The 25,471-nt window shown below is 45.8% G+C and overlaps 1 protein-coding gene across 4 annotated transcripts in view; it reads left to right on the top strand.

Moving 5' to 3' along the window:
- The window catches only part of WASHC1 (WASH complex subunit 1), a 42,069-nt gene that overhangs the window by 12,071 nt on the left and 4,527 nt on the right, over positions 1 to 25,471 (top strand). For all 4 annotated transcript variants that reach the window (XM_040561986.1, XM_040561990.1, XM_040561999.1 and 1 more), the window contains 3 exons: positions 20,183 to 20,294; positions 20,990 to 21,136; positions 24,978 to 25,114. In XM_040561986.1, coding sequence (XP_040417920.1) covers positions 20,183 to 20,294; positions 20,990 to 21,136; positions 24,978 to 25,114 — 396 coding nt within the window. The remainder of the gene's footprint in view (positions 1 to 20,182; positions 20,295 to 20,989; positions 21,137 to 24,977; positions 25,115 to 25,471) is intronic.

The following is a 25,471-nucleotide window of genomic DNA, read 5'->3' as shown; positions in this document are numbered from 1 at the left end:
AGCTTGAATATCTGTCTTTTCAAGTCCTAGTACTTGGAGCAGTGGAATAGAAAATGTCTCTGGTCTGATCTCTGGAATTGTAAACTGTTCTCTTTGGGCTTCTTGTGTTTTGTGCTTCTGTTTTTGTATGTGGGGAGGGCAGAGTACATGAGAGTGCCTGTTCTCAACATGGTCTCATACTCTATCTAAACTGATCTCTTGAAGGATTCAACCCAGGCTTGCCACTTCTTGCATGCAGTTGTCGTTAGGATTAGATATATAGGACTACCTATATAGCAGGTCAGAGAGACTCTTGTGTTTTCTTGCAAATGGTAGTTAAGGCGGTACCTTTTTCATCTGAAACCATTTTTGACGTCTCAGTGCCCTGAGACAGCATGTCATATCATTGGTATAGAAAAGGAGTTCACCATTTATCTTCTCGTAGACTGATAAGCAAAAGTGCTTGCTTTGGTTTCAGTAGGGATCTTGACTGCCTAGTATGATTTATTGTGGCGTGAGCAGGGCCACAATGTTCTTTCTTCTTTTGAGGTTTTTTTAAGGGCAGATTGAAGTTCTTCAATTTTTGATAGCAATCGTTTGAAAGACAGCCTCAGGGGAAAGAGCAATCATGAAAGCAGAGATCAGGTCATTGAGGTAAATAAAGGCTTTTCATTGGAGTAATCTTTGTTTGTACAAGGGCTAAAGGGCTCCTGGACAAGGGCCGTCCAGGACTAAGTTCAGCTGGACTAAGCTGAACACAAGGCCTCGTTCTTTAGTGTGCTTCTCAGTATGGGAGCTCCTCATGGTATAAGGATGGGAAAAGTCTTTTCAGAGCTGCCAGAAACATGAAGAAGGCACCTCCCGAACTTGGGACGGACTGGCAGTGCTGTCCCTCTCTGTGGGGCATAGAAAGCTATTGATAAAGCTGGAGTGGTTCTTTCTCCATCCCACCCCCTTTTTTTTGTACTCTCTGCTTTGTAATGCAGTTCTCTGTAATTTCCCCAGGGAGGCAAGCCTGCTGTTTTGTATGCAAGTCACTTCTGAGTCCTGAACAGTGACTGTGATGCTGTTCCCTCGCTCTTCGGTGCACTCATGACTTTTAATTACCAATTTTTTCCAACAACAGAGGAGGCTTCACTGGGCTCTTTGTTTGCTTTGCCTTTCCTCTGAGGTCTTGCCTCTCTGATATAATTAATAACTATTTAGTAATTATGCAGGCGTCTGATTAAAAGTTCCGTGACCTCGGTTGTTCCATGCCAGCCAAGGTGCAGAGCTTTCAAGGTGAGAACTTTGCCACTTAGTGAAGAGTGACCTTTTTTCTTCCCTTTCCTGAGATAAGGCAGCTCTGCCTTCCATTTCCAGGAAGGAGCTGCCTTATCTGGGGAGGCCGACTGTTCCGATCTGCCAAGCAGTTGCTTGCAGTGTTGACAGAGAGGAAACTTGTTCCTGACGGCAGACTCAGCTGACTGTGTCAAACTCATTACCTCAGTACTACAAAGATGCAGGTGTTCTGAGGTTGTTTTATAGGAGCTATTGGGTCGGTACTGTGCTTTTGAGAGTGGCAAGCCAGTTTGTAATTTGTGGAAGGTGGAGTGAAAGAATCTCCCTTACGCGCTGTGGAAAAAGGAATCTTTCCACAAACAAATATTTTTTCTATGCTAGCTGATGAAGGCTTCTGCTTTGAGTTGTTGCTGACATGACAATTGAGTATGAATTCTTAAAAATGAAAATGTCCATCCATTGTGCAAGGGAGGGGAGCTTTTATTCAATGTATTTGGAAACCAGTTGAGGGCAACTGTGGTACTCTTACGTTTATAGAAATAATATTGCCTGGGCCAGGTAATGGCTGTACAGAAGTAGCAGTGGTGAGAAGCGTCTGTGGATTCAGCCTTCTCAAGGGGACACGAGAAAGACATCTTTGGATTTGGGGGGGTTAGTGAAAGAAGATAAGCAGCTTTTCTTTCCTCCCCACCCCTCTGCCCACAACCCTCATTGGGAGAATCTGGGAAATAACCCACGAGAAGTTTCTGCGAAGCCCTTCTGCCACGTCTTTTGAAATGCTCTCAAACTGACTTGCTGTTAAGCTTAGCGGTGGCAAGTTGTATGGTGAATGGGGCACTTGGCAGAGTTCGTTATTTTGTAGAGGCTGAGGGGATGTGCAGATGCAAAAAAAAACCCAACAGGTAAACTGTGGCTGAGACCCAGAGGAGGCCCACTGGAAACAGCCTTGGAGAACAGATCTAGAACCCAGAGCGGTTAAACCTCCTCTGTACCTTGCTAGAGGCGCACCTAAGCTGTGGTCTGGAATCACTAAGAGCGAGCTCTGCATCCCTCTGTCGTCTTCCTAACCCATGGGAGCAGGGACCCATGCAGCACGGCACCACGTGTGCAGAGCGAAAGCACTGACCTAAGCGGGCTCTTGGTTTCTGGGCAGTACAGGTGGTGACAGAAGACATCGACTGCTAACAGTCTGCTCCTCTTAGGAGCCCTCTTGGTGCTGGTCGCAGTACGTGAGGAGATCAGGAGGCTGTGTGTACTTGCTAGGGCTGCATTTTGGAGTGATGGAAGCCCCAACCTTGTGTATGTTAACTGAATTCACGTAAGGAAGCTGCGGTGGAAGCTGCAGTAAAGACCAGCAGCTATTGAGATTTTAATACATGTCATTACTGCTTAAAACACAAATATTCTAACAGAGCCAATCTGGCATATCTACATGAGTTTAACTCTTGGACATCCAAGGAGGGCTTTAGATACAGGTTGCGGTAGGCAGAATGACCAATTTAAACGCTCAATTAGGCAGTAGTGTCTCATCTATTTGTTTCTTCATTACCAGCATTTTCTGGGTGAGAGCATGTGTCAAAATCGTGTGCTCTGGATTTTTTTCTCCAGAGATGATGTTGCGATAAGTACTTTACAATAGGTGATGGGTTTAGGTTTTCTGAGATGGCCCCTTGGTTAGCTAGGCCTGCCCTTTAGGATTTCTCAGTTTCTGAAGAGTTTTTGTTGCCAGGAGCTGGTGGTAACCTGTAACGTGTTGGCTCATTTTTTGGACTGTATACTTTTGTATAACAGATTTGTGGAAAACTGCCTATCCGAGTTACCTCATTTGGTGTGCTAGCAGCAGCAAGGAGATAAATACTTGGGGTTGAATGTTGTTATCAAGGTCATGGTCTCCTTTGCCTATAACCAAACCATAAGTTGTCCAGTAGATGAAATTTCTCATGGGTCACAGAGCCTTAGCAGATGTTTGGGACAGGAACAGGGCTGAGATGCAAACAGGGAGTACTCCGTGAGATCTGTGCCCTGGACAGAGCTTTGACAATGGTTGCATGTCAGTCTGGCCTGAAATTGAAAATGCAGACAAAACCTCAGTCATGAGGTACGTTTGAGTGTTCCCCCACTTCTTTTAAACTTATTGTTGTGATTAATCCAGGTCATCAACAGTGGAAATTGATGATTGAATGTCTTTGTAAGAATGTAATTGATGTATTAGTTAAGCAATTGTATAAATTTGCAGAGAAGAATCTCACTATGAACTGTATTGTCCTTTGCAGCACACTGTGGCTCTGGGATGCATCTTAGCTTGGACACTGCATTCAGTTTGTTCCTCTGCTGGCTGTGAGGGTTTGATCTTACAAGTAGGAGACATGCCAAGCCTGCTCCATTGCGATGGGCCTCCATTCAGATCAGTTTCCAGCAGGAGACTGGCTGTAAGGCAAAGAATCAAGTTTTCTCCAGTTACGTTGAGAGTGACAGGACTCTTGTTAAGCAACGTGTCACCTTGTGGTACTTTGACGTTGTCCAAGAGGCCGTTTGGAAGAGCATGCTAGGTCTTGCTTAGTTTCAGATAACTCTCTTGAGGGGGGCTGTAGGAGCAGGCATTCATTGCTAGGAAGATTAAGCAGGAGTGGTGAGGTAAAGGAGTGGGTGGACGGTCTGCAGATACGGAGATACAGAGCGTGGGGGAGACAGAGGGAGGAATTTTGCCTGCAGATGTTGATTATTGTTGTAGAGGTGTGTCCAAGTAACGTGGATTTTTGTAAATGTAGCATACTCTTCATAAGAAACCCTGTGCTTGTTTTAGCTCTTGTGGTCCTCTGGAAGCTGAATCTGAAAACTTGTAAAGGTGGAGCTTGAGAGAGATTCCAAAACTATTGGGAAAATTTTGAGTTGATACACGGGAGTCAGGTCAGCATGCCTGGATGGCTGGTGGCAGCTGGCAGTAGTGATCATCTCATGCGCTCGAGGAGTGGAGGGATAGAGAATGTTCTGAAGGAGTCCAGATTACAGCTCTTCCCAGATGCTGCTAAAATCCCTGAGTTTAAAATCCTGTGGGATCTGAGACCTAGGCTCAATCCAGATGCCTTGACAACTCCATGGAGTGGCGGAGTGGGGAGCACAGTTACAGCTGTCAACTTGAAACTGGACTAGTAGGAAGGAGGAGACTGACTGGTGTTAAGTCATTCACAGAGTATTCCGTAAAAATGAAACAAACGTGATGGAGAATTAGCAAGATAGGATTTTTGCTCATTTCAGAAAGTGTGGAAAATCTGTGTCTTTTGGACTCTCGGAGATTAAACGCATCTTTTTGAAGAACAGAATGCTGAATTTGACTCTGCATGATGCTTTTTATGGCATTGTCATTGAAATGCAGTGATGGTTACTTAAGCCCCTGCTCTAAGTCTACTAACATCAGCCCTTCCACAACAGTTCCTATCACTAGCAGTCTGTTTATCTTTGAATCCCATTCCCCCAAAGGTGGATGATCAATCTGCTCTGCCTTAAGAGACTGAGAGGCAAGCTTGAACTTGATAAGAGAGCTGTAGCCTTCTTTATGCTAACAAGGCTTTCAGCATAGTTTAAAATGAGTGATTTAAAGGAATGATTGAAGTGCTTCACCCGCAGTATCTTCCTCTAAGCAGACTTAAGCTTGTCGCACTTAATAGCAAGTCTGCAAATAGAGGTACATTTTAATGAATAACTAAGAGACTTAGTATTGGCATTAGTGCAAAATGTTTCACAAAGCACGAGATGACTTTGCATTAGCTACAGAAAACATTATTTGGGGAAGGAGGGCTCTTAATGCTTGATTCTCCAACTGAAAATAAAATGACGGAATGTGGTACCCAGGCTGCTGAAGTGGCTATCCAGGAGCACAAAAAGAAACGTGCCTTAACTATATCCTCAGTCACAGGAAGGAAAATGAGCGGGTTAGGTACAATCATCCTAAACTGCCAATATATCAATTGTCTGTAAGTAGTTGGGCTTGTTGGCTTGTTTGCTTGTTTTTTTAATTAAACTAAAGCAAAATGCAAAAGTTGGAGGAGAAGTGTTCTCCCATTTCTGGAATTTGTATCAAGGCTGCTTAGAATAAGGAGGCAGACAATAATTTCAGCCTTAATAGAGCTCTTGAGAGGATTCTGTCTGTGCTTACACGGCCCTTCATGGTAGTAGGATGTCTAATGGGAACATAAAATAATTTGATCAAAACAGATGGCATGTGCAGTACAAAAGGCAAACGGTAAAGAGAAGCTTAAGTAACTTTGGTACATATGGTTTGTTGTTTTGCTTATTTTTTTTTAACCCTGACAGGATGGTCTCTTGTTTGTACTGTGTGCCTCGTTGCAGAAAACTCAATTATGAGCAGCAATTTTCATGTTCTAATGAGCTAATTCGCTCTCTGGTCCTTAAAGACAGGACAAGACAGACTCCCTGAGAAAGCATGTAGGAGATTCAAAAGTAGAAAGAAGTGTAAGACACAGCTAACTAGGGAAGTGTAACAGGCAGGATATGTATGCATTGTGGCTTGCCCATCCTGAGGCCTGAATCTGTTCCCTCCTCTCTTGACAACTTACATTCTTTTTTTCCGACTCTGAGGAGGTCAGATCTTTCCTACTCAGAAGGAGGATTCCTGCTCCTGGAACAATACAGAAGGAGAACAGAGAGGGGCAAGGTTCCTCTTCTAGTAGTTTAAAGCAGAACTTTGATTTGCTGTTGTTTGGTTTATTTTCTTTGTTCAGTCATGAGCAAGGAGAGATACCACCTGAGCTTCTACAGGGTTAATTAGGACAATGCTAATCATTTGTAAAAGGAATGTTGCTGTCTACAACTATAGGAGATAGATTTCCTGAAAAGAGGTGTTCCAGAAGTTTGTGATAATCTTCACATGTGTTAAAATTAAAATAAAAAAGTACTTCATAGCATGGGAACTTCTTGCTGTGAGAATTCTGTTCATGCAGCAAAACTGCATCTTGAAGAAAATGATTAATCAGAAAAATATTTAGTCTAATCACATGCAGATCATACTGGCTTTCTGACTTAATTTTATTTGCTTTTTATTTTAACAAATTTTTAGGTATCTGTAGGCTAAAACGGATTTGCCACCATCTATAGATTCCTTATGACTCAGCACAATCTTTCTAAATTTTTAAGAGAGGTGATTTTAACATGGGAGATGCCACATGTGATAGCTACCATTGTTTATTGTTTAAAGGCCATCTTACAAAACAGATAAAGCCGATTTCAAAACCATCTATGGAAATAAAACCTGTGGCAGGAAGAGCAAAAGAAGCAAACATTAAACCCATTTGTGAAGGCGAGAAGTAATTATCTTGATAAGCAATGCTTTCTTTCACCAAATATTATTTAAAGCTCAGTCAGTTTAAGGACAGAGCTGTGGCTAAGCTGAGGGATGGATCATTTCATATACCCCAACTGCTGTAAATAGGATTAAACTTTTATGAACTATCCTGTAACAAAAAGTACAGAGACATAATTCCCCCTGTAGCAGAAGACTTTTCTGTGTAGCAAGAGCACTGAGAGCCTTTTGAGAAGGAAGTGAAAAAGTTTATCGGGTCTGGAAGTGCTGGTGATCTGTCACCCTTACCATGCACCAACAAGACTTGTTCGAGTAAGTAATGCAAGCCTTTACAGTGGGACCGGATTTTCATGTTTGCCTTCAGTTAATTCTGAAGCCAGAGCTGTATGGCCTTGTTGATACCTTTTCTAGGCTCACCTACTCAGAGTTGCTTCAGGGTTTCTACCCAATTGAGACATGCAAATATATTAATTGTATGTGTTGTTCGTAAGTGTGAGGAGGTGCCTTAAAAGTAGAGTTGGGTTGGAGGGAAATTGCAGTTCAGTGTGAGCGATGGGATGGTGTGGCAGGAAAATGAGTTTTAGAGGGGAAGGAGTGGACAAGTTGTGCTACAGTGTGTCTCTGACTGTGTTTTTGCTAAGATCCACTGTGCTGAAACCTCAGTAAGTCAGTGGGATGACAATGGCTGATTAATATTTCGGGTCTAGACTGTATCTGGGCCTTGAGGGCTGCCCAGAGGGCAGAATTGGGACTGACATCCCGGCCATGCCTGTGAGAGGCTGATGCATAGAGAGCTCATGGCTGAGTAGCATGGGAGTGCTTCATGTGCTTCCCTGATACCTTCCAACAGTTCTTGTGTGCTGAGAACTTTTTCCAGGACTGAACCCAGCAAAGTTTGTGGCCTTCTGAAACTCTGCTGTTGTGCAGCCAAGTAAGCTTCCTTTCCTTGAAGTTGCTCTGGATGGCTGTGGGTTGGAAGGAACTGGATCCACTTCACAGGAGATGCAATGGCTGAGGTTTCTCCACCAATAAGTCTATAAACTACTAGGGCAAGAAGTTGCTATTAATTAACAGAGATTCGGAAAAGATCTTATGAACTTCCCCAACCAGAGAGGCATTCCTTCCTCCCCCTCTAACCCCAGTGGCTGTAACTATTACTCTCCTTTGGAAATAACCAAGGAGAAGCAGATCTTAACGACAAATCAGTGTGTGCCTTACAGCAAACAAATTTTTCCCTTGTTTCTTAGCTGGTGGGTGTGGCAATATTGCGTAATTGGCCCCCTCCCGCTCTTCCTGACACAATTGTCATGTTTTGCTTTTCATATACAAAGCGATAGCTCTGCCTTCTCAACCACCTTCAGATGCTGGACTCTCGCGCTCTCACTCTGTGTTGGAATCATTTTCTCCCCCTATGGATGAGTTTTGTCTACTCAGTCAGCCCTGGAGGAAGAGATGCAAACAAGTCACTTTGTTTTACAGGCATGACTTCCATCAGGGATCCAGCGTGGAGAAAACTGTCTGGAAAATAACACTGAGTGGCTTGAAATGCGCATTACAGAATCCCTCCTCTATAAATGGGAGTGTGTGCACTGGGGAAGGAGTTGGGGGAGGAAACAGGAGTGCCAAAGGTCTGTTCTTCACACTTGGCTGGCGGATTTAATTCGCTTTCCGTGGTCCTTCTTTTAGACTAGCTGTGGTGCTGTCACTGGGCTTTATCAGAGTGGGGTAGGTTGGAGTTTGGGTGTAAATGCAACTGACAGTTAAGACAGAACAGCACTTTTGGAGACAGCAGATGCTAATGAAGGATTTCTTGTTTTTCCTCCACCTAAATCCTACAGGTAATCACTTCATTGAGGGAATCAACCATGCTGTGCCATCAGGGAGAGGAGGGGATGAACAATTTAGACGTCAAGTGTGTTAAAGAGAAACCCTGTGTGGGTAATATAGCGTCTTCTGAGCTCAGTGCCATTCTTAATTTATCCAAGAATATGATACTTATTCTGAATTAATACACATTTTAAAATGGAAATACCTGGTTTTATTTTACTTCTAGGAGTTTTAGATCTACCATCAAAGCTGCATAAGATGGTGTGCTGGATGGGCCTAAGAGGCATAACAGGACATTGCTTGTAGAAAAGAAGGTAAAGCTGTTGCAGTTCTGCTCTGTGTTAGTGCAGCAATAATAGCCTCTCTGATTATCAGTGACGTGTATAATATGCCAGTAACTGGGCACCAAACCCAGCTAGAACATGCTTGTTCTCCCCACTTCAGTTCTCTCTATCACTTTGGCTCAGTGACTGGGTTTCTTTGGTTTTGCCTCAACAGCAGCACTTTTGGAAGTGGCATCTTGGATTTTGTTGGTTCTGAATTGGTCCTAGACCAAATCCAGACTTTTCTTTGTGACTTTGAGAGAGGGAAGGTGAAAAGCTCCCAACCCCTGCTGGGTTGCTGAGCACCAGGCAGGGTTTTCTTTGTTCTTTCTAGCATATGGACAATTTAGGAAAAGAAATAAATAACAAGCCACAGCCAAAATCATGCCCTTCATTATGCTTCATGCTTACGTTGTTATCTGGGATGAGAGGATTAACTGCTGCTGAAGGCATTGGTCTGTGAGAGTATTTACTGTGTTAGGATTTCACAAATAGGCTATCAGAATTTCTGAATTTCTGGTCCTGGCAGTTTTGTGGTGGGGAGGGAGGTTTGAAAAGTATACCGTACAAATTTGTTCAGGTATTGCTGTGAAGCCAGTATTTCCGTTCATAATGGCCATTTGCAAGTCAGCACTTAGGGAAATGAATTTAAAAGGACACTGAGGAAAATGAAGTCATGTATCTAGAACTGTTCTCAAGGTGATGTCTGACCGCTGCTGTGTCACGGGCTGTTGCGTTGAAATGACAGAGCAGCTGTCAGTCTGAGCAGAGAGGTATCTGCTCTTTGATTCTGTTTGGATTAAAAAAAACCTCTGCCTGGGGCCCAAAGTTGTTTTTGGAAAAGTAACTAGAAATCTTTTAAGAAGTAAAAGTGCTGTAATCACTGAGGAAGGGTGTCAGATGGATAACGTCAGGAAGGGTTCTCATTTGGTGAAGAAGCACTTACACTCAAATTAGCTTGTTAATGGGCATATCAGAGAAGGTACCTTTTGAGATTCGACTGTGAATGCGATTGATTGTAGGAAAATGAAGAAGTAACACTAAACAGCTCCTATTTCTGAAGTGCAAATACCATGAAATAAAAGCTCCATTGACAGAAAATAAGGAAAGAAATCTTTCCTTTAAGAGAAGGAGGCCCTTTTTTGAAAGAGGGGGGTCTGTTGCAAGAAGAACTTCGAATTGGAAGCATGGGTGAGAAAGGGAAAAGATGCGATTAGCAATGAGGTTTCTTAACAAGCAAAGGGCTAGTAACTGTTTCTGAGGAAGCCCAACAACATAAGAAATGCTTGTTTTCTTTGCAGGAAAATTTGGGAAGAATCTTGGGAATCAGTACTGGTCCTCACAGGATGATAATGAGGATTATTAGTTCGTCACTTGATCATGGTCTTGTGCAAGTACTAGCTCGAAAGCTTTTAAGTATCTGTTATTGAAAGGAAGACTGAAGTGTTCGGCTTGTGGCATGGACACAGAATTTTGTGTGATTGCCGTCAGCTACTGGTAAGTGGGGAGAAGCTTAAGGTGCAAGTTTGGAGGTAAAGGGTTTTGTTCCCACATTAAAGCCAATGCAGGGTTTGGTTTTGATCCAGAGGAAGAAATGTTGATGAAGAAAGTGGCCAGTCTCTTGCATCAGTTCTTACTGGCTATAGCAAAACTGAAAATTAAGCAGCAACTGAAATATGTATGTGTTAATTCTTGTGAACTAAAGCAAATATTGTTCAAATTAACGAACGACAAACTGAAATCTGGTCTGCTGGGACTGTACTGTGAATTTCCCCAGATTTCCTTTGTCACTGGGAACAAACGATTCCACTCTTGGAGTCACAAGCCACCGAGACTTAATTAATGCTTAGAAATTGCTTTGAGATCTTTGGCTGAAAAGCTATGAAGTTCTAATGATGCTAGATTAAATGCAAAGGAAAGTAGTGCTTTTCTCAGAGAATGGTGAGGGTTTGAATTTCTATCATGAGGAATCATTTTCTTCTCTGGAGGTGGCTGTGTTTCCATCAGCATTCTTGTTCTTGGGGACAAGGACTTGTTTTGGTAATGGAGATAAACAGGCTAGGAGCAGAGTATGTGCTGTGTTGATGTAAAAAGCCTCCATCACAATGAACAAGTGGATGCTCAGCTTACCTGCTGTGTTCTGCTGTGGTGGTTTAACGCCGATAGGTAGCTACTACTTCTTCCTCCTATTCCAAGCAGCACAATGGATCAGGGCCTGGAGATTGGGGTCAGTTCATAACCCTTCATCTGTGCCACTTCTTCACAGTCACTCTCTTCCCCTGCTCCCATACGGCTCCGTACCATGGGGTCCATCCCCCGGGAGCAAACTGCCCCAGCACGGGTCCCCCACGGGCGGCAGCTCCCCCCAGACCCCCTGCTCCTGCGTGGGCTCCTCTCCACGGGCTGCAGCTCCGGCCCGGGGCCTGCTGCTGCGGGGGCTCTCCATGGGCCACAGCCTCCTCCAGGCCACATCCACCTGCTCCACCGGGGGCTCCTCCAGGGGCTGCAGCGTGGAGATCTGCTCCGTGTGGGACCCATGGGCTGCAGGGGGACAGCCTGCTCCTCCAGGGGCCTCTCCACAGGCCGCAGGGGAACTGCTACTGTGTGCCTGGAGCACCTCCTGCTGCACTCACCTTGGGGGCTGCAGGGTTGCTTCACTATATTTTCTCACTTCTCTCTCCCAGCCTTTTTTGAGAAGAACGTATTTAAGAAAGAGAAAAAAACACTCACAGAAGCCCAGCCAGAGTCGCTCGCTGGCTCAGCTCTGGCCAGCAGTGGGTCCCTTTTGGAGCTGGCTGTAGCTATCTCTGATCTGACATGGGGCAGCTGCCGGGCTCTGCTCACAGAGGCCATCCCTGCAGCCCCTCTGCTTCCAAAACCTTGCCACATAAGCCCAATGCATCAGTCTTACATTAGCGCAGCCTACAAAGTAGAACCAACAGGGATTTTAACTAAGTCAACTCTTGAACTTGCACAGTTGGGTGCTACTTACCTTGATCAAGAAGACTGATTTAAAACTGCGTAGAAGGTATGGGCAAAAGCTGGGAATAAATAGGATCTTCCTGATCTTCTATAAAGCAGCCTGCCCTTGTGTTCTGCACAGTTGACTTGGTGTGGATTCCTTGCCACTGGGGGGAAGGCTCTGCAAACGTCACCCTGCTACGCCATCATGGTGATGTAGCAAGGCATCTTTGGCTCAAAGTGAGACAGAGGCTTAAAGGGTTGGGAGAGGAAGTGGTCTTGTGAGTGCTCAGCTCCGTTTCCACCTTCAGGTGAAGCTCAGAAGAAACACTGGTTTCGTCTTGTGTATCGTACACTTTTCTCTTGCATCCCACTTGGGAGAAGGCACAGATCAGACGTTTAAATCAAGGGTGATGCCTTCTCTGACTACTGCTGATAGGAAATGTGGAGAGTAATCCTGATTAAGAGTAAAAGGCATAACGGAAGTTGTGTGGAATCAGACAGGGTGCCTGAATGAAAACTAGGAAGGAGCTTCTTCTACTCTCAGTGATCCAGAGAAAGCTGAAATCTCTTTAAAGGTGTTAGGTCTCGCCACCCCCAGATACTGTTCACCACAGGGTCACCTGGGCATTTCTCCACTACTTAAGTTTCCTGTCACTCTGTGGTGATACACATTTTCTGCTCTATGGGGACAGAAAGAAGATCTTTGTCTACTCTAAGAAAGGCGCTTTAGTGAGAGAAAGAAGCAAGAGAAACATAATGTTTGTGTACACAGTTGATTAATTTAAGATTACAAGGTGCCAGAACGCCTTCTCAAGCTATTTGCCCAATATGATGCATAACTTCAAGCTATGTGGAAGCAAAATTTGGTGTTCTACTTTTGACAGTGTCATAAAATTCTGTCCAAACAGGAAGCAACTTCCCTGTCAATAGCAATTTAAACAAACAAACAAAACACTTGAGGCTATTACTACGAAAGATTGAGCTTCGGTGAGTAACTGTTCATGAGGAATTTGCAAGGAGGAGTGAAGACTGTATAGGTAACAAACCAGTTTTTGCAATATAAGGCATCTTCTGCCTGGTATCTCAGAACTGTCCATGTCTGCTGTTCTGGGAAACAGCTCCATAATATTGGTCAGTATTTGCTTCCACAGTGCCCGTGGGAGAACTCAACAAGTCACTTTTAAAACTCCATCCGTACTGGCAGAAAAATCTTTCTTTTCCCCATTACTTCTTTTAGACCATCCTTCCCAAATGTTGTCACTTGAGGGTAGAACCTGTTGTGTTCGTATATCCTAACGGTATCAATGGAGAAGTAGTTTGACCAAAAAGTAGCCTGTGTGGTTAAACTAAAAGATCTAATTAGATGATTTATTTGCAAGCACAGTCTTGCAGGTTAGTATACAATCCTTTGAAAGAAAGGACAGGCTGTTTATTTCACGTCAGTCTGTGCTGGGAGGCAAGTATAAAAGCTGGAAGGTTAAAGAACTTGTTTGTAACCTTTTTTTAAAAAAAAAAAAAAAAAAAAAAAGCTTTTCTAGGGAGGAGAACAATGCCGCAGAGGAAGAGGGTGCAGTGGTGATAGGTCAAAATACAAATCGTTTCCATTTTTATATAAACCTAATTCACGGTAGTGGGAGCACCTTGTGAAGCAAGGGATTAAAAATCAAAATGAAATTATTTTTGTGGGAGAACATGACCTCTGAAGAGCGGTGCATAGCAGATCACGCCGAGGATAACCTGACAACCTTGATCACCCTCTAATCTGAAAAGCTGTTAGGCATTGCGGGAGTGGGGCAATATGCAATGCTGAAACACCTGCAAATCATGCTTAAGGAGCAATCAAAGTGTGATAAACATTAATTAGTATAATACCCAAGCCCATAATGGAGGAAGGAACATTGATTGCACTGTCTCACTTGGGATTTCTTTCTGTCAGAGATGGTGTGATGACAGGTTCTGATTACACTTACTCAGACATGAAATAAGACTTTAAAAATGCTTAAAGATGAAGGAGAGAGAAGAGCAGAAAGCAAACAAGTTGATCTTTCTTTGAGTGGTTGAATGTATTTGGGTTTTTGTAAAAAGCATGTGTTTTTCCTTTTTGCCTTTCAGACTTTGGAGGTGAACTGGTATTGTGAACAGGTTTTGAATGCTCCCCTAGCTCGTTGTAAACTGAATGGCTTAGCAGCTTTCCTCTTGCTCTCTCCAACTCGATTCTGCAACGCCGCTAGCAGCTGGGTAGAGTCATTGTGTGGGAGTGGTGGGAGGGGAACTCGGGCTTCTCACAGCCCATTTGTGACCGCTGGTCACTGCGGTGAGGCTGTTTGTGAAGCACACACTAGTGCCTCATAAAGCGCTATCCTTTGTTAGCCAGCCAGGATGCACTCAGAAATTCTAGCCTAGCTCTCTAGGCCCGTTTCAGTCCAGTGGATAGTGCGTCTAACCCCTGAGTTATGGGCACTGGGGGTGATAACGTTGATGTTTCCCCACCACTTTAGCAGCCTGAGGAGCCATAAAAGCCCATGGCCTTGTTTCAGTAAGACTGTTACACAAATTAGAAGTTGGAAATGTTTGAGATTTTATTATTCTCTGCAGCATACAAATGGAATAGAGTAATGACATGTCTCTGAGTCTCAGGAAGGAAGTGGGCTCTGTAGCCTGGGAAGAAAAATGAATGCACAGCACTCTCAGTACCACCTTGTTCTGCTTTCATCGTGGGACGATGTCTTCCCACCCCCAGCAGTAGTCTCTCCTCGCCTCCCCACTAGTCCTCTCACTTCTGGAAACCTGCTGAACCTCATCCTACAGGTCTGATGGTACCTCATACATCACTGGTGGTATTGTGCTGGTTTTGCAGTGGTGGCATCGAAGGATGAACGGCAGCCAGCACTGATATTCTTCATCATTACCTTGCTTCAGCACCAGGCTGCTTGTAGAGTCTGGGGATGTAATAAAATGCAAGAACCATAAACACCATCCCTTCTAATTCACACCTCCTGCAGTAAGGGAGGGATTTAATGAAATCACGATTTGCTAGGAAAAAAAAATAGCTTGACTTTTAGGCAAAAAGCCAGGGGTTTATAGAAAAATTTACCCTACGTACCTAGAAGTTTAGAACAACACCAAGCATTTCCCTGCTATCGCTCAGGGCTGGAGCCTGCACTGGGAGGAGACCAGAAGTCTGGCTGGCTGTGATGTGTACAGTCCTCATTTAAGGGAAAAGTCATTTAATACTTGGGCTGCTTATCCTCCTGTGCAACTTAGTTACTCATTCTGCTCCGCAATGTTCTTTCTCCTTGGTTGATCACTTACTTTTGTACTTCAGACATGAAATTGAAGTTCTTTGGTATTCCAGAGAGGTTTGCTCCCAGACTCTGCTGCCTTGTCTTTCTCGTTCACCTTGATGTGGAACTCACCTCTTCTCCCTTCCAGTTCCCAAGTTTTGTCATCCCTGTCACTTTTAGGTGATACGTGCGCTCAACGTGGACAGCAAAGGCCCTGCTTCTGCCGTGATACTTCCCTCCAGCTGAATTCTGTCTTTCCTCAAGCTGCTTTGCTCAGTCACCTTTCTGATAACCTGTCAGCCTACCTTCAAACCTGCTCTGATTTTAAACATTTTTCTGGTGCTGTCTGATCCCAAGAAAGTATAGGTGATAAAAATCACATTTTTTTTTGGCATTGTGAAGTGCTCGGAGACACTAATAGGAATATGGGATTATTACCAGCGCTGGCAATTGAGCGGCAGAGTCCAGTGTCCCGCATGCCAAATGCCTAATGCTTCGTGTCCTTGTCCTGTGGGAGTAAGATAACAATTGTTTTTTCCCCTCTGAGCAGACACAGATGCAGCTGGGGAGGTCTTTCAGTAGCCACCTGAATGCGAGGATTATCAGAGAAGTTATAAGGAGATAATCGGAAATGGTCGGCTCTGTGGCTGCAGATGAGATAGAAGATACGGGGCCAGGAAGGGCAGTGGTGAGGTGTGATAAGTGTTCCTGAGAACCACTGTGGGTGCTTTGAGGGAGTCACCTCTAAAATGGAGTCGAGCACCAGGCAGCAAGGTGAGGGCTTTAGGAGAAAGAAGCAACGAGATCTACATCGAGGGCAAGAAGGGGAGCTTGTGTGTAAAAAGACTTCAGAGGGACAGAGAATGTGAAAGCTTGAATCAAAGCAGATGAAAGATTGGCTTTAATATCTGCATAGATAAAAATAAAAGTCTGTATGGATTATGAGATAATCTACTAGATAGATTTAATCTGCCACATGTATTACTTCCCGAAAGAAAAGCACTGGGCTGGGAAGGCTGGTTTGGCTCTGCGCCCAGGTTTTGAAGGCAGGTGGTACGTTCTCCTTTCTTCTGCAGGCTCCCTTTTCGCTTGTCCCAGGGCGTGCACGCTGCCCAAGGCAGAGGGGCTGGTGCTGTACGCCTCCTGCTTTTTTGCAACTCCAGTCGCATTGAATCCAACTACAGGAGTTTGTGAAGCAGAAAAGAGCAGTGAGAGCAAAATAACACAGCAGTGACTAATAGGATGGGCACAGGGTAGGTTCAGGTGCTGATGGTATTCTCAGCTGCCTGAGTGCAGGATTCTGAGGGGCAGTAAATGGACCGTTTTATAAACACTTGCTCCTCCTGCCCATCTTGCCATTCCCTTTTAAATAAACACCACTTAGTCACTCACTCCTTCCTAAACAGAGGTTGAAGTCCAACTGCAGCCCTGCCTCAAGCACTTTGCCCTGGAAACCCTTGGGTTTTGGCCCCTCCAGTCCTTCAGGTTTCCTTTCTTTATAAACAGCAATTTGGCTCCTGCAAGTAAGCTCAGTTTCCGCAGCAGGAGAAATACTGAAGTTGCTGGAGGATGCTTGAGCATGTGTTTGTTTTTTCCATGTATTTTTTCAGTGTCTGTATGATATATCATCCCTTATAACCAACATACGCAGCTGTAACTTGAACTGTACATACATAAGTTATGCATTTTTAGGAGCCTGTACGTTTGTTGGATTGAGGGGGTTTAATCTTTTTTTTGATAGTTACCTTGCTCAGCAAAACATAAATCCATTCTGCAGACTGGTGTGTATTCCTTCTGTGTTGTAGGCCTGCATCTGTACCACCTCAGGTGAAGGTTTCTGGCAGATCTCCTAACGTCAGTGGGTTTAGACTGGCAAATCTTAGAGTGGAGATCCCAGGACAAAGCACGGGGTGCCTCCCGGAGTAGCCATAATCGTTAAAAATGCCTGAGCTGGCACTAGACAACTTCCCCAGCTTGTGCTGGGAGCAATCAGTGTGTCTTATGCTGCCTTTCAGTGGGTGAGTGTAATCCCTTGGTTGTTTGGCGTTAGGAGGGAAAGGTGAAGCTGTAGATAGAGAAGCTTCCTTATTTCCCTTTAGGATGCATCGTTTCTGTTGCAGCTAGAGCACGGTGTTTGCCAGTCATGCCCTGGTTTTAGAGATGCCTTCTTTTTAGGAGAGGTCCCAGCAAACCTTAAATGAGAAGGAGGTGTGCAGCACTGTGAGCTGAGAGGTGCTCGTCTTCCTGGTGCCCTCCTGCACTACGGGAGGTACCGGTACCCCAGTACCGAGAAGTGCTTTGTAACAGGTGATGCATTGCCTCTGTCTGGTGTGGACAAAAAGGGAGTTGTGGCACCATTCCTCTGCCACAGCAGATATCCAATAGGATGAATGTTCAATGTGGAAGTGGTTAAGCATGAACGCTGAGGATACCTGGGACTCTTCACCCTGGTTGAATCCTGGGAGAGGGCAACAGTAAGCCTCTCCAAAGCACAAACTGTAAACAAGCTTTTTCCTCACTTTTCTGCATTAAAATGCACAGAAAGTTCTGGGAATGACTTTCCTAGAAAATGTCATTATGGGCTCTGAGGATTGAGCCCAAGCTAGCAAAATCCACATTCAGTTCTCACTTCTCAGGTTGCTGTCTCATTGGAGACGTCCTACATGTGGGATCTTGGCAAGGTCAAGGCAGAGCTGGTCTCTGAGCCCAGCCTGCCGTCAGCTCTGGCAGAGTGTTGCTCTGAGTCTTCTGGGGAGTTGTTTCCAGTGCTGCTGCAGAGTCCTGGGGTTGGGGTTGTGCTGCAAAAACTTTCTTGCTTCTTCCTGCCTGGAGAAAGAGTGACTGTGGGAAGGGAGAAGATGAGGTGGTACCTGGTGAAGCAGTGGTGATAATACAGGGCAGGGAGGGGAGCGAGTGCAGCATTTGCGGCCTCACTTGATCCACTCATGTTCATGGAGTAAGAGTGAGGGGAAAAGTTACAGGTTTTCAGGTCTCAGCATGAGTATTTGCTTAACGCTTCGGTCTGGGAGAGAAACATGTGCATTGTTGGCCCCTGAGAACTGGGTGCGGGAGACAGCAGAGCGCTGGCTAAAAGACAGTTGAAACCTTGCTTTTATTTTGAGCTTCAGGAAGGCTTTGTTGCTTTCTTCTAGGATAGAGGTCTGCTCACAGGTGAGAGGAAAAATTACATCATTGATTTAAGGGAGAAAGGCAAAGCAGAAATAAATAGCCAATTATTTTTTTTCAGTTTTGAAGGAAGTTAAAATAGGCAGGTGCCCCCAGGAGCAGTGCTGGGAATAGAGTCAGTCAATACAATTATGAGACATCTGCAAAAGAGGTGAACTGTGAGGTAGGAAGATTTGCTGGGAAGGCCAGTTAGGGAAGGCTTAGGTCCTTCAGAGGCACCTCACGCTTGAACAAAACGAGGCAATGGGACAACCCTGTGACACAGGAAATTTGCTGCAGACAGGTGCTAGGAAATGCACGCTAAAAGGAGCAACGTAAACTGCTCTGAGAAGCATCCAGGATATAAACGATGTGGACTTCCTCCTCTGAGACAGAGGGAGGGTGTGGGAAGGAAACCATGAACAGATTTGTTCTTGGTGTTGGTAAAAAATACAAGCTGTTAGGATCTATTTAAAATAAAAGAATGGAGAAGTGGAGAATGATACGGAGAGGCAGAACCTCACGAGGTTTGGTTTCGCTCATCTCCCACTCCAAAAAGAATAAAGTAGGAACTGGCTGTGTGCTCTCCTGGCCTATGCATGAGGAAGCATTTTTATGCCCCCCAAAAGAGGACTGCGTGGTTATAAACAAACAGAAACACTTAGAGCTGGTTAGAGATGGAAGTGGGGGTCTTTCAGAATGGTACAAGGAGAACAGGTTGCTCGTACTTACTGTTTTTTCACTAGCTGCAACCAGCGAGGGGCCTTTAGTGGAGTCTGTTTTTGTACTGTAGGAGAAGAGGCGTTGTACTGAGTGAAAGTACTTGAAAAGACGGGTTTGGTGCAGTTGGAAAGTGGGAATCATGGATCACAGTTGATGTCAACTGTGCTGCTAAAAGGAATTACATGGGCAGAGTGAAAAAAGCATGGAGTTCTCTACCTAATTGCAAAGGGGGACTTCTGATGAAATTTCAAGACAATACTTGAGATTGATTTTCACAGGCACAAAATGATCCGATGGAACTCATTGCTACAAAACAGTGCCAAAGCGGAGTATGGTGTCTCCTGCTAGATTGTATAGCCATAAAAATATTCTGTGCTGGTTTTGTTACTGCGATGAACTTTTACAACAACTGTCAGCTTTTGAGCTTGAAGCTAGGGCACACGTACAAGTTATGCACGGGGAAGGAAAGTCTCTTCTGAGAAGGTGACTCCGTGGTTACCTGCTGCTGGTGCCCGGTCCCAGTAGCTCTCCTCTGGCTGAATTTGTGTAACAGTTCCTACAGCGTGGTAGCGACAGCGTGCAGTGTGCTGGTGGTTTGTCACGCTCTTCGCTGCAAGGTGCCTGCTGTAAGCTTTGTGGGAAAGGGGACGTGTCCACGTGGTGAACGCAGAGGTACTTTAACCAGTGATGCTGTCCCCTGCTGTCACAGAGCGCTTTTTTCCCCGGTCCCAAAGCATTTTGATGCTGATCTAGTCATGCAAACGTTACACGAGTTAGCAGACATTATTGCTCCAAATGAGGACCTAATGTTGCTTAACTGATGCAGAAACTGAATCACAAAGCTGCAGAGCAGCAAGGAAGAAGTCACGCACCACACTGCTGGCGGAGCAGAGGACAGGATAAGCCTTGCGCGTTCTCAGCTCTGCTCAGTGGCATGTGATGCCTGTTCGTTTTTAAGAAACTATTTTTATTTAAAATATGTTGGCAGGTGATAACTGGCTGTGGCTTTCTTATTAGCAGTCTCTGCAATGAGGTGTTTCTGCAGTCTGCTGTCCTGCAGTTCTCCAATTTTCTGCGCTGTGCCTCAACCAGCAAGAGGAATGTTGGGCTGTGAGCCACAGACCTGACTTAGTTTCACGTCGGAGCACAAAAAGCTCCTCACGGGACCAGGACAAGCGCTTCTCTCCCAGTACTACTTTATCCTATGACACAATCCAGACACTGAGATTCACATCCTTCCCCTTTGCCTGGGCACTGGCTGTTGCCAAAAAATCCCTGGTTTTGGATTCTTACCCTTAAGCACTGTGCTTGCTCCTTAGGATCTCTCAGCGGGTGGAGGCCAGCCGGGCACAACTTCAAGCCATCAGTGAGAGAGTCACCCTTGCACAGGCAAAGATTGAGAAGATAAAGGGCAGCAAGAAGGCTATTAAGGTAGTGAGGCTGCATGGCCTCCCTTCTTCCTTCCACTTCTCTCTTCACCCCTGAAGCAAGCTCTGCAGAAGAACAGATAGCTGCTTAGCTTCTGCTGCTGCCCATTCCTCTCTATGCCTTGCTTCTGAGCAGGAGTTGTGCTAAGAACCCTCTTCCTGACAAAGCCAATTAGTGATTTGTAAACCCACAGACCACCCAGTTCCTGGCCTTATGATGCCTATGTAAGTTGTTGCCCCAAATACTTCCTGAGAAATCAAAAGTATTGTGCTGCACTAAGCTGAGCACCCTCTCCTTTCAGGCTCTTACACTCTTTCATTATTTGAATGGAAACTGCTTTTAGAGAGCCTCCCCTTCAGTGCATGTTTATCCCTGTGAGCTGTGTAACACTGGTGAAAATCCTCCTCTTCCCATTCCTGCTCCATTTAATACAGTTAAATTTTACAGTTTAATTCCACGTCCTTCCTGCAAGTGGAAGTCTCTTCACCTGTGACCTCCTGCTGCTAAGTTCCACTTTCAAAATTGATGGTTCACGCATGGTGGGGTCTGCACAGATAGCCCCTAGGAGCCCGTTGACCCCAAGGCTGTCCATTCCCACTGGCAGCACAAATGATGTGCCTTAATCCACTCCGTGTGTTTCTATAATGTAGGACTGCTTCGTCGGTGGGATTTTTAATTTCCTCCTTGTCTCCCCACAGGTATTTTCCAGTGCCAAGTACCCTGCCCCTGAGCGGCTGCAGGAGTACAGCTCAATTTTTGCTGGTGCAGAAGACCCAGCTAAACAGAAATGGCCAAGACACAAGATTCAGAGCAAGCACCGAATGCTGGATGAGAAATCTCTGCAGGTAAGGAGTAGGAGAAAAGACCTTGAGAGGAACAAGTAAAGCAACTGGGAGGCTGACCGTCTCTTTGATGAAGTAGACCGGGGCTTTAGGATGTAGGTGGGGAGCAGGATATCTGTTGTCTGCAGCTGGTGAAGGAGGTCCTGAAGTGTCGAGTTCCTGTTTAGCCTGTGGGCTGAGTGGCAGGGAGAGGCTACCTGGGGAGGTCTGAGAAGCGGTGGGTGTGTTGTGAAATGCTGCCAAGGAACTCTCCAGCAATCTGGGTCAACATCCCCTTGCCTGGGTTGGAGGAGGAGAAGACAGGTTGCTGTGTTCAAAGGTTGCTGTGTATGCACCGTGCCGAGAGCAGCAGATGTGCTCTAACTGGCAGGTCAGGGTTCAACCTGACACATTCCCTGCTGCCACACCTTAAGAGACTTCCTTCCTCATCCTTGCGTGCCTTGGCCCAAAAATAAACCTGCTACTGCATAATTTATCACACTAAACTTCCCTGAGTTTTAATCGTGGGGACTTCTGCAGGCCCCACGGCATGCTGGTGTTCCTTCCCCTCCTCCTGTGACTTTCGGTCCTCCCTTGGGTTTGCTGGTCTCCCTTGGGCCTCTGGCTTTGTCCCCCCAGCCCTATGTGGAACTGCACAGCCGCGTGGAGCGGGGGGACGCCGCTGTGCTGGCAGGAGGCTGCCGGCTCATGAATGATAGAAGCAGCTGCTGGCAGAGCGGGGCTCAGTGTGGCCCCAGCACCATCCAGGGGGACAGGCCCTTCTTAGCCACAGCCGAGCAAGGAGCCTGATACGCCTTGCAGTAATGAAATGTGACAGAGGGAAGTCTGATGTTTGCATTTATATCCTCCTCAATTATTGAGGGCTTTCAGCAGAGGATCACTGCCTGTTTTCACTTCTAATGAGGGCCTCTTTGCTGGGAGCAGTCACGGTGGCCTTTGCTAACTTCACTCACGCACACACACACACACATGCCCAAGCACATGCCCCACCAGGAAAGCAAGCTCTCCTCCTGTCAGTTTGAGAGTAAGTGGTGGCAGCCTGTGCTGAGCACTTAGGGTTTGTGCTCTGGGGCAAAAGCAGTTCAGTTAGAATTGTGTGTGGTTCTGCAGTTTTATTTAAAAAAATGTTTTCCTTCTGGGAAACTCTCCTTGGCCCCTCCACACCCCAAGCAAATCAAAACTCGGCTGTTGAGAGGATGCTTTAAGTTGGTAGAATAAGCAACGACAGCTAAGAACGCCAGAGATGGTGTCCTCATGGTAAGCCTGATGCCCTTGCCTTGCCCGTGGCCGTGATTGCAGCTAGCGTGGTTAAAGGTGAGTTGGCTCAGCCCCTCAGGCTTCTGAGGTGCTGGGCACTGCCTTCAAGGTGGGAGCTGTGTCCCGGTGCTGCAGGTGCCCCTCAGGAGGCCAGAAAATGGGGTTTTCCTGTGGAGTGTGGGAAACGTGGTCCGTCTGGGATTGGGAAGAGGTCCCAGCGAAAGTTACAGGTTACTGGAGTAACCTTGCTGCGCTTCAGCAATGCCAGTAGCTTGAGATGTCCTCGTGAGGTGTGCAGAGTCTGTGATGGGCTGGGGGAAGCTGAACCGGCTTTTTGGCACTTCCTAACCTTCAGGTGCCAGCTAGCCTCAGAACTGCACGAGCATGGGAGGGAAGGGACGTTCTGATGTGTCACTCCAGCTCCCTTCCTAAGAGCGTCTGTTTACTTAACCTTGAGAACCAGGGTGACTTTATAGATTTTTAGCCATAGGCTCATAGGGAAAAAAATACCTGGAAACACACCGTACGTAGGCATGTGATCCTGCCAGGGCCAAAGCACCAGGTTCGGGTGTTGGATACGTCAGGCTGCTAAACCTTTGGCTTGCAGCCTTAGTGTCGCTTTAAGAAAACTCATTTTTAAATGACGTCTGAGCTCGCGGAGTTTGCAGTTGCAGGATGTTATTGATGGCTGGTGCCTATTCTAAATTTCAAAACAGATCCAGGTATTTTGAGTAAGACTGGGTCTTTGGCGGCATTTAAATTAAAAGGATTTACATTTCAGAGTAATATGCTTAGTGCTTTTATAACTGCCTTAGCTTAGACTTATAAGTAGAAGTAAGTAATGGTTGGTTTCTCGCTCCACCCTTACGGTGATGCACAGTCTTCCAGTGCTAATTGAAATCTACAAAGAGAGACTTAAAAAAGTATATTTGACTTGAGGGCTAAGTGTGTGAACAGTTCTAGCAAAAACATCAGTACTCCCTCATGCTTAAAAAATTAAACATTGGGCAATGAATATTAATAATCAAAAGAACCTTCATTTCTGAATCTCTGCTTCTGTAGTCTCTAAGTAACAAGTTATATAGTTTTGCCTACTTGCTGCTGCAGAAATTCAGGATGTTTATTTCAGGGTACTTTTCACAAGGTGGAATGCATTATCTGAGGGGAAAATAAAAAATAAAAACCTCCCTGTCTTTTCTTATAGCATTTTAAAGTCTCAGAGCACCACACAGACTTCCAGTGGATTTGCTGAGCTGTGACTAAGCCATTTCCCAGTATTTCTGGCTACCGAACCCAGTACCTGAAATCTCGAGGAGCAGAAACTGCTTGTGTTGCTGAGATGTGGTCTTACAGCTGAACCAAGAGTGGTCTCCCGTTCCCCCACACAAGTGCAACCAGGGAAGAAGGGCTCAGAGTGGGGCAGAGCAGAGCTGCTGGGAGTAGTGAGGCGGCAGGAAGCTGTAGGCAGCATTTGAAGTGGCACATTTGGTCATCGTCTGGTGACAGAAGCAAACCACAAGAGTGGGGCCAAATATTTAATCTGACAGACTGTCCTGGTTAGCTCTCTGGTGTCTTCTCGTCTGCAGCTCTATCAGCTCAGATCTGTGAGGCTGCTGCTTGTCCTAGTTTGACTGTGAAGAAAGAAGGGGAATTGTGAAGGGGCTGAGGAGAGGTGTGGGGATGGGACTGGGATGAAGGTTTGTTGTTTCAGAGGCTTTCTGTGGGTTCAGGGACTCAATGCTTTCCCCCTCTGGTGCAGTGCGTGCAGCAAAGTGTGTTCTGGGCGCTGAACATCATCCCCCAGAGTACCTGGCAGTGGGTGCTGTCATGCTAGCTGAAATACTGGTCTGATCTGGGATGGCAATTCCTGTGCTCTATAAAAGTCAAACAGTTCAGATGTAATAAGTCCTTTTCTAAAGGGAGTTCTATATATTATACATGAAGTTTTAGAACCAAGAGAGAGGATATTTCAGTTCATTAGAGTTGAAAACTCCTGCAAATCCCCCAGGCTTTGCAAAACCATCTGGCACGTTCCACCCTGCACACTCCCTTCTGCCTGATCTGCCTAGCGAAGGCACGCATTTTTTTTCCTAACCTCTTTTTCCTTTGTCTCCCCTGTGTACCCCCGCCGTGGGATCACGTCTCCTAAAACATCAGCTGAAGGCAGCAGAGGGGAGGTAACAGACATGTTCGGGGGCCTTTGCCTGCATAAAAAATGTCTGGTATGTCCCAGATGGAGACACTATAGCAAATACCTTTTGGATGGAGGTGCTCGATCCCTGCCTCTGGCTGTAGTGCCCAAATGGTGGTTTTATTTTGGTGGATTCTTGCCACAGAAACACCAGTTCGTATGACTCATCTGTGGCACCAAAAGAAATTTCTGTGAGCCTGAACTGCTGAGATTCGTCATGAGTGTGGGGTTCTGATATTGTCTGTGTGCTTCCTCTCTCAAAGGCAGGAGGAGAGGAAGCAGGAGGGTTCCCAGACCCCGCAGTGGATCCAGCAGTGTGGGTTGTGGTGGCTGGGCAGAGCTGTTGCAGTGGTTGTGCTTTTAGTGTCTTGCCAACCGTTGTCTGTCTTCTTGCAGGAAAAGCTCAAGTACTTCCCTCTGTGCGTGAGCACCAAAATTCACCAGGAGGATGATGCAGAAGAAGGTCTTGGCAGCCTCCCCAGGAACATCAGCTCCCTCAGCTCCCTGCTGCTCTTCAACACCACAGAGAACCTGTGAGCTGGCTTGCTTTTCTGGGGAGCTTGCATACCGGGCTCCCGATGGGACAGGGTTTGGTGCCTCTCAGCTAGCTCCTAGCTAGCAACCCTTTCTTCCCCACCCTCCCCCTTGGGAGGAATCCTCCACTCACCTGCTTTCAACCCAACTTTACGCTTCCCTTCCCTAATGCAGTTTTTTCTGTCATCCTGCTGTAAGTTCTTGCCGGCCTTGAGAGCTGCTGCCACTCCTGCCCTTCTCTGCCCCACGTGCCTGCCTAGGTACTCCTCCTCCTGATGGCTTCTCACAGCAACATTTGACCACTGTCACTGCGCTGATGTCTCTACTGCCTCACACACTGCAGTTCTCTTTCCCAT

This window comes from Cygnus olor, chromosome 1, assembly GCF_009769625.2.
Source record: "Cygnus olor isolate bCygOlo1 chromosome 1, bCygOlo1.pri.v2, whole genome shotgun sequence".
Classification (NCBI taxonomy): domain Eukaryota; kingdom Metazoa; phylum Chordata; class Aves; order Anseriformes; family Anatidae; genus Cygnus; species Cygnus olor.
This window is presented reverse-complemented; position numbering and strand designations above follow the sequence as displayed.